The sequence below is a fragment of the Petromyzon marinus genome, chromosome 33 (assembly GCF_048934315.1).
Source record: "Petromyzon marinus isolate PM22_M1 ecotype Great Lakes invasive population chromosome 33, UKy_Petmar_22M1.pri1.0, whole genome shotgun sequence".
NCBI lineage: Eukaryota > Metazoa > Chordata > Hyperoartia > Petromyzontiformes > Petromyzontidae > Petromyzon > Petromyzon marinus.
The window spans coordinates 14,144,081-14,156,773 of NC_133699.1; the positions used below are offsets into that span (position 1 = coordinate 14,144,081).

The 12,693-nt window shown below is 51.3% G+C and overlaps 1 protein-coding gene across 2 annotated transcripts in view; it reads left to right on the top strand.

The window, feature by feature from the left end:
* The window catches only part of LOC116948509 (neutral amino acid transporter A-like), a 49,471-nt gene that overhangs the window by 15,838 nt on the left and 20,940 nt on the right, over positions 1–12,693 (top strand). For both annotated transcript variants that reach the window (XR_012945907.1, XM_032965238.2), the window contains exon 4: positions 9,709–9,875. Coding sequence is in view for 1 of the 2 variants with exons in the window: in XM_032965238.2 (XP_032821129.1) it covers positions 9,709–9,875 (167 nt within the window). In the remaining variant the exon portion in view is untranslated. The remainder of the gene's footprint in view (positions 1–9,708; positions 9,876–12,693) is intronic.

Genomic DNA, 12,693 nt, shown 5'->3' on the forward strand with positions numbered 1-12,693 from the left:
CAATGCATATATTATCAGAGTATGTTTTTTGTTTGCATTCTGACCACAAGTATTGTGGTTAATGCAGACATGATTCCTTGTTAAAGGTTTGGTGTATTAACATCTTAACACCTGCTTTGTTGCCAGAAAAAAGGGAAAAACCTATTCTCATATTTTGGTACTGGCAAAGGAGGTCCCATGATGAAGTCTCATACACTTTTAGTTGGTTTTATGATCACCATACTCCTTGGTAATTCCTCCACCACTCCTTCCTGATCGTCTTGGGAGACGACCAACGCTGAAAACCAACAATGCACACGAGCCACGGTGACTCGTCTCGAACAAGGCCACCGAGCGGGGTGAGATTGGGTGCTTTACCTCTGTTTGCCCGTCTCTTAGTGCACCAACACATACAGTCCAACGCACAGAATTTGACATTCTTCCTTTGAATATCACCCGGGTCCTCCTAGAGGTGGTCTTGTGCTCACCTCACGGAGGTTTTATCTTAGGGCCCAAGGACTTTCATCTCACAATTAACTGAAGTCTTGCCTCGTGTGTTTAGGTGGTGTGCTTCGTGTGTGTGGGTGGTGTGCCTCGTGTGTGTGGGTGGTGTGCCTCGTGTGTGTGGGTGGTGTGCCTCGTGGCGGCTCTTGAGGTCGTGGCACTGGCAGTGTGTGACATGAATGGCATTGTCCTTAATGACCCCTTTGCCTTCAGGCATGCAAGTGTAGTGTACTAATGCACAAACACTAGTAGGAGGTACTCTCTCTCTTTTATTCCGGCCTTCACAGCCTTAGGGGATAACTACATACCAGGTCGGGACTGCCAACATGCTGCCAGACCCACAGCTTGAAGAGGGCGAAGATCATGACGACGACGGCACAACGAGTTCCATTCCAGATCCCAGCAACCCTGACTGTGAGTCGGAGCTCGCCTTTTATCCGGCCCAGCGTGGCCAGGCTCCGCCCTCGGCCCCGCACCGCTCTGGATCCCCCAGAGGACTCCGTACCTTGCCGACAGGTCCAACTGGTAGAACGGGCTGCTGTTACTCCTAATTCCATTGTCTACCAATCTCCCAGCGGCACGCGCTAAAGTGACTCATTCAATGTCAATACATCACCCCCCCCCCCCGTGAAAAAAAACCTAGCAGTCCCGGCTGATCTCCATACGTCGCGTAGCGGGACGACGTACACAACAACATCCACGCAACATTCGTAATGCATGGCAACGATCCAGCCCCTAAAATAACAGCAACCCAATGACGAGTAGGGGCGGTTATCTGAATGGAACGGTCTTGGAATGGGTCCTTGTCGCTTGTCCCTTGTATGGACCCGGCATGGATCCCCCAGGGATCCTGGGGGTGACTCGCAGCTGGCCCAATGGGTGCGGTCCCCCCCGGGACGAAGATGGAGGAGAGGAAGAAACGGGTGGCGGTCGTACAGTCCACCCTGGTCCGCCTGAGGGCGGCACCGCCGGCGGTTCCATGGGCGTCAAGCCCTGGGATCCTGCGGATGGAGGAACGGTCTCGCAGAGGCACAACCTCCGTAAATGTATGTCCGTCCCCGTCGGACACATCACACACCCAGCCATCAGATGGCGAAGATGAAATTCCCTCATAAGTCGTGACGGGTGCACATACCAACACCTGAGACCAACCTGGATCCGTACACACTGCTGCCTCCTAACCTCAATTACCTCCACCGGGCCCTGCCATGGCCTATGTAATTTAGGAGATGTGCCCACAGGCACCTGGGGGCAATGCAGCCATGCCCTCTCCCCAGGTTTCCACGATTTCCCCGATTCTTTAAGCCCAGCCAGTTTTTCATTTGCAGCCTGCCATTTGGCCGAATTTCCCTAGGATGCCTCCCATGCTTCCGTCAACTACTTTAGGGTGAGTCTCATCAGTCCTGGCACAGCGACTCTCTTTTTCCTTGGCTCAATATTTAACTGGGCTTCCATGGGGGAGATCCCATTCTCTCCCGTACATAAAAAAATGGGGAGAATCCGGTAGAGGCATGAGAGGCCATCCTATAGGCCGCAAGAACTCCCAGAACATATAGGTCCCAATCGGACTGTGCCTCGTTGACTTGTTGGCACAACATGGGCGTAAGTGTCCTATGTAAACGCTCCACCATCCCGTCAGTCTGCGGATGGTAGGGCGAGGTTCGAATTTTTTTCATACCCAACAAATCACATACTCTTGCAACAATTTTGAAGAATTTTTTTGGGCCTGGTCCGTAAGGAGACGTTCCGGGGCCCCCTTATCCAATACATAACCATGCAGGAACGTGTCCGTAATGGACGCCGCCGACTGATCCGGTAGGGGCCATGCCACCGGCCACCGTGACAGGTACTCTACCCCTACCAGCAAGAATTTATTTCCCCTCGGAGTGGTAGGAAATGGCCCGAGGATGTCAAGGGCAACGAGCTCATTTACACGGGACACCCCAATGGACTGCAGTGGTGGTCAGGTCATTCTCAAGAGATGTGCACATTATGCACATCTCTTGAGCACGTTATGAACGTCCTCTGCCATCCCAGGCCATAAGAAGTCCCACTTCAACGTAGACAACGTTTTCTGCACCCCTAGGTTCATCAATCGCACATGAGCAGCTCTTGTTACTCTACCCCGCAGAGCAATTGGCACCACGATACAGTACCACCATACCTCCATATCCCAGCGCATAAGTAGCCCATCTCGGAGGACCACAGGGGACATACCCCCTGGACCCTCCCTATCGCTTGGTGCATCAACACGGCGCCGTAACTTTAGTAAGGAGGCGTCCTCTGCTTGGAGGTGCTCCCATTCCTCGTGTGCAAGATCAATAGTATTATCGCGTGCCACCCCCGGTACGGGTGGCAGAGCATCCACCGATTCTACCATGGCACCCGGCTGCCCCGCATCCACCTGCTTACAACGACCGGCGCCCATCAAACATGTGCACTGGCTCTTCGGCGATAACCGTGACAGAGCGCCCACGTTGCAGTGGCGCAAACCCTTCCTATAGGTGACTTCGAATTAAAAATCCTGCAAGATATCCAACCATCGCGAGAGTTGCGCGGACGGCTGGTCAATGCATAGCGGGTATTGCAAAGCCGTGTGATCTTTGCGTACGATGAACTGCCTTCCGTCGAGGTACGGGCGGTATTGTTGTACAAAGTGCACGATAACCAACAACTCGCGGCACGTAACACAATAGCGCTGCTCTGTGGGGGACAGCACCTGGCTACCGTAAGCGACCACGCTCTCCATGCCGTTCTCCACCTGCGACAACACGGCGCTGATTCCGGTATCACTGGCATCTGTATCCATAGTAAATGGCAAGGAGAAATCGGGGTATCGAAGGGGGGGTGCGTTCACGAGGCCGTCGCACAGCGCAAGAAATGCGGCCTCCTCCTCCGTCCCCCACCGAAACCTCTGGCCCTTTGCCGTGAGAGCGCGGAGCGACTTCGCGATTGTCGCAAACCCAGGCACGAAGCGGCGGTAATACGACACGAACCCCACAAAAGTGCGGACCTCACCCACTGATGTGGAGGTCGGCGACTTACGCATGCACGCAGTCTTCTCAGGGTCCGTGCCGATCCCGGACTCGCTAACAATATGCCCCAGGTATTGAACCGATTTTTGCAAGAGCTAACATTTCTGTGGCTTGAATTTCAAATTAGCCGCCCGCATTTTAACAAATACCGCACGCAACCACTGCAGATGTTCCTGGAACGTGCGGCCAAAGACAATCACATCATCCAAATAGATCAGACATGACTCCCATTGGAGCCCTGAAAGTACCAACTCCATAAGTCGCTGGAACGTGGCCAGAGCTGAGTGAAGCCCATCGGAAGCATTTTAAATTGAAACAGCCCTTGTGGTGTCCGGAACGCGGTTTTGGGTTTTGAACTTTCATCCAGGGGCAACTGCCAAAACCCTGACAATAGATCCAGGGTGGAGAAAAACCGCGCCCCCGACAGGGCATCCAACAAATGTCCATACGCATCCACCACGGAGACTTTATTTAATTTCTGAAAGTCCACACAGAACCGCAAACTCCCATCCTTTTTAACCCGGACAATGGGAGCACCCCACGAACTGGTTGACGGGGAGATCATATCGGCGGCCAACATCGCGTCGACCGCCTGATGAACATAGTCCTTTTCCTTCGGACTAAACCGAAATGAGTTCTGATGAATGGGAGCGGCGCCACCCATATCAATATGGTGACGCATCAGGGACGTATGGCTCACATCGAATTTACCCTTACTAAATACATCGGAGAATTCCCGAAACAATGTCCGCAACTCGCCCCTCTGCTCCCACAACAAATCCGGATTACCCATGCACAACAGATCCATCCACGAGTCATCCAACACCGCTTCCCGTTCAACCGCGGCCACGACCCGAGTGGTTACATCATCCGTTTCTTCACAACACGCAGCCATCGCGTGGACCAACACCATACCAACCTGTATGACCGCGGTATCTAGCCCAGTATTCAATACTTGCAGGAAGGGCTCCTGATTCCCCTTCACTATCGTCTGAGCCCCTATCAAAGTGAGCCCACGAACCGCTCTATTCGAAGGGGTTAAAAGACCTCCACCCCTAATGATTTTCTGGTCGAGCCGCTTCCGCAGCCTCAAGGGTACGAGCATCTGTGCACCCGGGGGAATTCTAATAGTTTCATGCACCAGGGCCCGAATCACAGCGTTAGCCATACACCACCCAGTAGCGGACTCCAAAAACCACAACAGATGCCCCGACAGTAATTCCATACAACCCTGGTCAATTAAAATCCGGAGGGGCATCCTTTTAAAAAAATCCATCCCCAATAAACAAGGCACCGCCAATGAAATTGAAGCCATCACCGGGCCCGTCCTTTTAATATCGCCAATCCATATCGATGCCTCAATTTGGCCCACAATGCTTAAACTCCCGCCATTAGCGGCAAACACGGACTATCTACAGGACTAAGGCAACCCACTGTCGACGGCAGAGTCCTAAAAACAAACTCGGAAACCATGGTGGCGGATGCCCCCGTATCTATGAAACTCCGCACCTCAACACCCTGCATAAATCCATATACCGTGGATGATTCCGCTCCCGCCGCCATGACACGGTGTGCCAATGTGGTCCATTGCCTGGACCCCCGTGGCCAACCATCACGTACCGAAGCACCATCTTCATACCCCATATCACTATGAGGGGCGATGGCGTGTGCACCTGACACTGACTGCAATGGGGATGCATAAGGTGGCTGTGTCAGCTGGGTGTATCACGACCTGCCTTCGGACCCAGAGGAGCGGAGACCGGCAGGGCGGAGGATGGCGAAGCTAGGAAAAATTTACCCAAATCAGCACGCCAGTCCCTGAAGATGTGGCCCGGTAGGCCACACCTGAAGCAGGTAATGGGACCCCGCCATGGCGGAGGCAAGGTCCCCCCCCCCCGCCTTGCTGGTCCCATTGTCGTCCTGCTCCGACTCTCCCCCGCGGGCTCCAACCACTCGACGCGCAGACCCAAGGAGACTCTCGATGCTCCTGGATGCCCTCTTCTCCCGGAAATCCAGCCGCGGCCGCCACCCTGGCACGTCGTCGCAGGTTACAGTGGGCCTGGATGCATTGGGCTACCTGAATCGAGGATAGGTCATCCTTCTCTGTGGCCGGCAAAAAAAGTTCAATTCCTGAGCCAGTGACAGTAGTGTGCTGCGGAAGGCGAGGGGTGTCTCTGTCTCCCCCTGACTCCGCATCACGAATTTCCGCCACACGTAGGATGGCGGGTTAAAAGTTGCCGCCAACTGGGCGTACACTTGCTGCAGCGTCATTCTGTCCGCCTCGGGAATTGAAAAAAACGCCGCCAAGGCTGCATCGTTCAGCGTGGTGGGAAGAATATGTAGCGCCTCCCCATCGGACCACCCCGCGAGCTCGCAAGTGGCGGCGAACCATCGCCGGAAGGCCGCCCAATCACCCCCCGCAGCCGAAAATTATTTGAGAAACGGCAGCCGCTGCACGAGGGAAGGCGCCAGGTTATCTTCGGCGGGACTCAATACCTGCCCTTGGTCGGCAGTGACGGCGGAGTCGCTTGTTCGCTGCTACCGCTTCGCAGCCCCCTCCACTGCCTCTTCTTTACCCAGCTGCCCCACCAGTGCTGTCACCATGGAGATCAGCTCTACTATGCGCGTGCTGAGTGCCCGCAGCCCTTCTCCAGCCGGCAGCGACGCAGGATCGTCGTCCTTCACCCGCTGCCCCGCCGGGACCGCCACTCTGGGACCTCCCGCTGGGGTCTCGACTGCCGGGGCTGCCCGAGAACCCTTATCACCATCGCCCTCTTCGTCCGAGGACGTGCTGACGAGAGCATTCCTCTTCATGAACTTCGACATAGCCTATATCCCCCTCAAGGATTGGAAAGGAAAGGAAGGAAAAAATCCCAACAACCCTACAATATATGTCATATATATAAAAAAATGGTTAACACCCCACTTCTGACACCAAGTGTAGTGTACTAATTCACAGACACTAATAGGAGGTACTCTCTTTTATTCCAGCCTTCACAGCCTTAGGGGATAACTGCATACCGGGTCGGGACAGCCAAAATGCTGCCAGACCCACAGCTTGAAGAGGGGGAAGATCACGACGACGACGGCATGACGAGTTCCATTCTAGATCACAGCAGCCCCAACTGTGAGTCGGAGCTCGCCTTTTTTCCGGCCCAGCATGGCCAGGCTCCGCCCTCGGTCCCCGCACCCCTATGGATCCCCCAGAGGGCTCCGTGGCTTGCCCACAGGTCCAACTGGTAGAAATGGCTGTAACCCCTAATTCCATTGTCTACCAATCTTCCAGCGGCATGCGCTACAGTGACTCATTCAATGTCACTACACATGCATACAGTATAAATACATGTGGATGCACACCCTATACGCCCATGTTTGTATGCGTACACACATATACAAGCATGTGCATGAAGGACTGAAACATTGCCAACATTTAGTACGTACACATCGGATGGTTAAGGAGGAGGGAGGTTAAATCTAACAATATTCTGTTAACGGAATATTGAAGCCCCTGTCACATTAATATTTTATTTCTAACTGTCCTGAAGGGGGGGGGGGGGGGGGGGTTGGAGACAGTAAATCCTTTCAAAGCAAACTTGAGTCAATCAAGATTCCAGGCAAGCTGGCAAAAGACTACCAAAAATAAATATACCATAATTGAAAAACTACCATTGTATAATAAAAAACGATAAACTGGTAGACGTTTTCATACTTAATTTACCGATTCCGAAAGTTGGGAACCGAAAAAACGATTCCAGTGTAATTTCATTATGAATGCTCTGATTTGCACGTGTGAAAGTACAAAACCTCACGGCAGTAGGCCTAAGGGAAAACGGGGTAAATTAGACGTAAATATACAGCCCTACATTTTGCTTGCTCATGCTGCTGCTGACAGAAGGAACCACTATTAGAGGGAACTTTGGGGGGCTTTTAGTCTACTCTTCCACAGTAACCAGATAACTTGGAAAAGGTGAGCATATCCACACTTTAATGCACCAAACACGGACTGCAAATCAACTGCCGTGTACCGAGTTATGTCGCTGGGTGGACAGAAGCAGAGGGAATTAAGAAATTTGGCCATTTTTTATTGCTGCACAAGGAGATTTAATTGAATCTGTAACTTTTGGATTGATATGAAGACACTGTATTATATTGAGCAATTCCTAGACATCATATCCCAGAACTGCCAACTTGTATTGTTATAACAGGTCTACGTCAAAAGGTTGTCAGGGCCAATGTTGCTGCTGCCACCACCTACTCCCTCCCACCAGATCCCAAGACTATTGGCAGAGTTAACATTCAACCACCAAGGTCAATCTTTAACATTTCCTTTAGTTTTCGGTCTTCCCTTGGGTCGCTAATATCTTGACCATCACTACAGTTTTGATCCAAATGACCTGCCCTTCTCCATAAATCCTGAGCATTGCACCACCCATCACTCCATGAGAATGAGCCATCCTTGGTTAACTGAGTGGTTGTAACCCCCATTTGCCTTAAGCCCCCAAACCCGATGGAATCACGGAAAGAGGAACGAGATATCACAGAGCACATATGTGCATTCTGACACAAGTTATATACGGATACACGCTCGACACGTAAGCTGCAAAGAGAACAGGGTCAAGATGGGCTCCTGATGGAAATCTCTATTCCAAGGATATCGCATCCATTCACGATCACACCCTTGCTTTGAGGATTCATCAACTGCTGACGCCACGGCAGTCTCTTGCTTCCACAATGGGGTCACGTGAGCTAAAATGGTCCTTGGCACGATCATCAGCGCGCTACAAAACGCCAATGCCAACTCTGAAGCTCCCCATTGCTGAGCTTGAAATTGATGCACTGCATTTAATGGTGGATCATAGGTCTCAACCATTTCCTTGTAGGCGGCCCAAGGGCGGTTTTCCTTTACCATTTGGAATAGTGGAATAAACAGCCAGGGCTTCGTCATCCAGAGCCCTTGGAAATTGCTCTCCAAGCCTCCTCCTCCTTGGACCATTCCAGGGCATGGAATGCCGTTTCTAAATGGCACACGAACGCTACCCAGTCTCCTCCAGCGCCCATAAGCTTCTCCACGAGTGCCAGTCGTTAGGGCTGTCTTTGAGGCCCCCACGGTGGCGGCTGCAGTCGCTGTGGAACGCAACCTACAGTTTGCGGCCGTGGCTCCCTGCTGGGCTGGTAGCTGCAACTGCCACGGCATGGGAAGCTGCCGGCAGTCGTGGCCACTGTGGAATGCCCGCTGGAGGTGGTGTGGAGAGCAACCAAGGGGTCCTGCCCTGGCAGGGGGTTGGTGAACACAACCCTCGGCTCTTTTAAGAGAAACAAAAGCAGCAAAATGCTTGCCTGATGGTGAGGACGGCAGCTGTCCACGGTGGTTAGGGGAGCGGCGCCGGGGCTCCGCTGGTCGGGGGCATGAACAGAAACTGTGTCAGTGACAGTCGGGAGTCGATCAACGGCGTGGCAGCAGCGCCCCAGGGCACTCGTCCAGCAGGGAGGACGGTAGCAGTAGCAGCAGCGACGATGGCGACAGCTGTGGAAACGCCATCCCTCTCTCCGTGGCACTGGGCGGCGTGCTTGGAGTTGCCCAGCTGGTCCAGGAGGGACAGTAACAGCAGTGGCGATGGCTGCGGGAAGCCGCTCGTGGCGCTCGACGGAGTAGCAATGACGTCCCGCGCGGTCGGCGATGGCGACGGACTTGGCGATGGCTGTGGAGAGCCGCTCTTCCTCCTTCCATCGGCTTCAGCGGCAGTATGAGCGACCATCTCTGACAGCCGGTCTATCTTTTCCTCAAGAGGCGACCAGGAGAAGAGGGGGTCTCTGGAGTTGGGCCATCCGTATCGGTGGACTTTTCTCCCTCACTCCCCTCCTATTTCACTTCCTTGGACTCTTCGCGTGGGTATCTTCTACTCAAGCGAGGCATCTTGTAGGCTATCGCTGCCACCGGAAGAAAGGCAGTCCACACGAGTTGCCTCTTCGTTAAGGCACTTTTATTCTCCCCAAACTGAAAGACCTCGCGATTTTGCCATGCCTCCATTTGTATCCTCTTTCAACCCCTCGGTCAATCCCACGTCCCGCTCCTACCAGCCGTCCCACTCTCACACTTTTGGTTTGTCTATTATAAGCGTTCATCAGTGACCCTCGCTGCACCTGTGTGTGAATGACTGTAAATATTGTGCGCGTATGCACGTGTTTCCAGATCCCAGTTGGTTCGGATGCGGACGGAATGAATATTCTGGGACTGGTGGTGTTTGCCATTGCCTTCGGGATTGCTCTGCGGCAACTTGGGGCAGAAGGAGAGGTCCTCATTCGCGTGTTCAACGTGTTTAACGAAGGGACCATGGTGCTCGTGTCCTGGATCATGTGGTGAGCTGACAACCTGTGCGGGTAATTGTCTTGTGAACACAAAAGCGAAGTGTACATCATAGCTGTCAACCCCTTATCAGTACCTACCTTATGAGACCAATTCAGACTTTATTGGTCACCCCGTGCCCTTATAAATCTCAACGTTCATCCTACAAAGTCCCAACACAAAAAAATACTAAAAATGTGCCATATTGATAATAGGTTTTTCCCCTTTTTTTCTGGCAACAGAACAGGTGTTAAGATGTTAAACCCCCAAACTCAAACCTTTTACAAGGAACCATGTCTGCATTAACCACAATACTTGTGGTCAGAATGCAAACAAAAAAAATACTCTGATAATATATGCATTGTCTTTGATACTGATTGGTCCTCACCAGAGACAGCTTTCTTTTGAGCCTCATCTTAAACGGTATTCGACCAGAAGACGCCATAAGGGGTACAGCACAAAGGCAAGCACTATCAGAGTAATGAGATCTCAGGGTGAGCATCTACATCATCGGACCTCCTTTGCAAGTACCAAAATATGATAGGTTTTTCCCCTTTTTTCTGGAAACAAAGCAGGTGTTAAGATGTTAAAACACCAAACTGAAACCTTTTACAAGGAATCATGTTTTTTGTTTGCATTCTGACCACAAGCATCAGTCTCAAATGGTGTTAGACCAGAGGACGCCAAAAGGCATCTTTTGGCATCCTCTGGTCCAGGGGTCGGGAACCTATGGCTCGCGAGCCAGATGTGGCTCTTTTGATGATTGCATATGGCTCGCAGATAAAACAAAATATTCTCACTTGTTTTAATCCATCCATCGATTTTTCACTGCGCATGTCCTGTTCAGGGCTGCAGGAGCAATTGTCCATTATTTTAATTGGATGATACTGGCCTACGTTTGCCGTTGCTGGGTAAAACAGGTAAACGCCCCCTTTTGAATCAGTCTGAGACTGCGTCTGCTCGGTCATTAGCTCAAAGCTAACCCTTCGACGAAGATGGCGAAAAGAAAAAAAGACGACGAGTATCGTACATTTCAGGACGAATGGACCGAAGAATTCGCCTTTGTGGAGAGAGCGGGTTCTGCGGTGTGTCTAATTTGCAATGACAAAATTACATCGTTGAAACGGTCGAATGTAAAGCGGCACTTCGACACGCGCCACGCTACCTTTGCATCAAAATACCCTGCGGGAGACAGCAGAAAGAAAGCGTACCAAGAGCTTCTGAGCAGGGTGCAAGCTAGCCAGCAGCAACTCCGCGTATGGACCCGGCAAGGTGACTATAATTCGGCTAGCTTTGCTGGTTCTTTAGCAATAGTGAGGAACGGAAAACCATTCACAGATGGCGAGTATGCTAAAAAGTTCATGCTGGATGTAGCCAATGAACTTTTTGATGATCTTCCGAACAAAGACAAGATAATCAAACGGATACAAGACATGCCTCTGTCGGCAAGAACTGTTCATGATCGTACCATCGTGATGGCAAACAAAGTGGAGGAAACGCAAGTGAAGGACATAAATGCAGCGCCGTTCTTTTCTCTGGCTTTGGATGAGTCAACAGACGTGAGCCATTTGTCGCAGTTCAGCGTGATTGCAAGATATGCTGTTGGTGACACACTGCGCGAAGAAAGTCTTGCTGTTCTGCCATTAAAAGGGTCCACAAGAGGTGAGGATTTATTCAAGTCTTTCATGGAGTTTGCTCAAGAAAAAAGTCTACCTATGGATAAACTTCTCTCAGTGTGTACTGATGGTGCTCCGTGTATGGTGGGGAAAAACAAAGGATTTGTGGCGCTTCTCCGTGAACATGAAAATAGACCCATCCTAAGTTTCCATTGCATTATACACCAGGAGGCACTTTGTGCTCAGATGTGTGACAGGCAGTTTGGCGAAGTGATGTCGCTGGTCATTCGTGTGATCAACTTTATTGTTGCCCGAGCCTTAAATGATCGCCAGTTTAAAACACTGCTGGATGAAGTTGTAAATAACTATCCTGGTCTGCTTTTGCACAGCAATGTGCGTTGGTTGTCAAGAGGCAAGGTGCTTAGCCGTTTTGCGGCTTGCCTGAACGAAATCCGGACTTTCCTTGAAATGAAAGGCGTCGGGCATCCTGAGCTAGCCGACACCGAGTGGCTCCTCAAGTTTTACTATCTCGTAGATCTGACTGAACATCTGAACCAGCTCAACGTGAAAATGCAAGGCATTGGAAATACAGTGTTATCCCTTCAACAAGCTGTATTTGCTTTTGAAAACAAGCTGGAGCTTTTCATCACGGATCTTGAAACAGGTCGTTTACTACATTTTGGAAAACTGAGCCAATTTAAAGATGCATGCACAGCAAGTGAGCCCATTCAAAACCTTGATCTCCACCAGCTAGCTGGCTGCACATCCAGTCTCCTACAGTCCTTCAAAGCACGCTTTGGAGAATTTCGTGAGCACACTCGTCTTTTTAAGTTCATCACCCATCCAAACGAGTGTTCACTGAACACAGCCGACCTGAATTACATCCCTGGTGTCTCCGTCAGAGATTTTGAAGCAGAAGTGGCTGACCTGAAGGCCTCAGACATGTGGGTGAATAAGTTCAAGTCACTGAATGAAGATTTGGAAAGAATCACACGACAGAAAGCGGAGTTGGCGAGCAAGCACATGTGGACAGAAATGAAAAAACTCCAACCCGAAGACCAGCTGATTCTCAAAACTTGGAACGCGCTTCCTGTCACATACCACACACTGCAGCGTGTGAGTATTGCTGTATTGACCATGTTTGGATCTACGTATGCATGTGAGCAGTCATTCTCACATCTTAAAAACATCAAGTCCAACCTACGATCACGTTTAA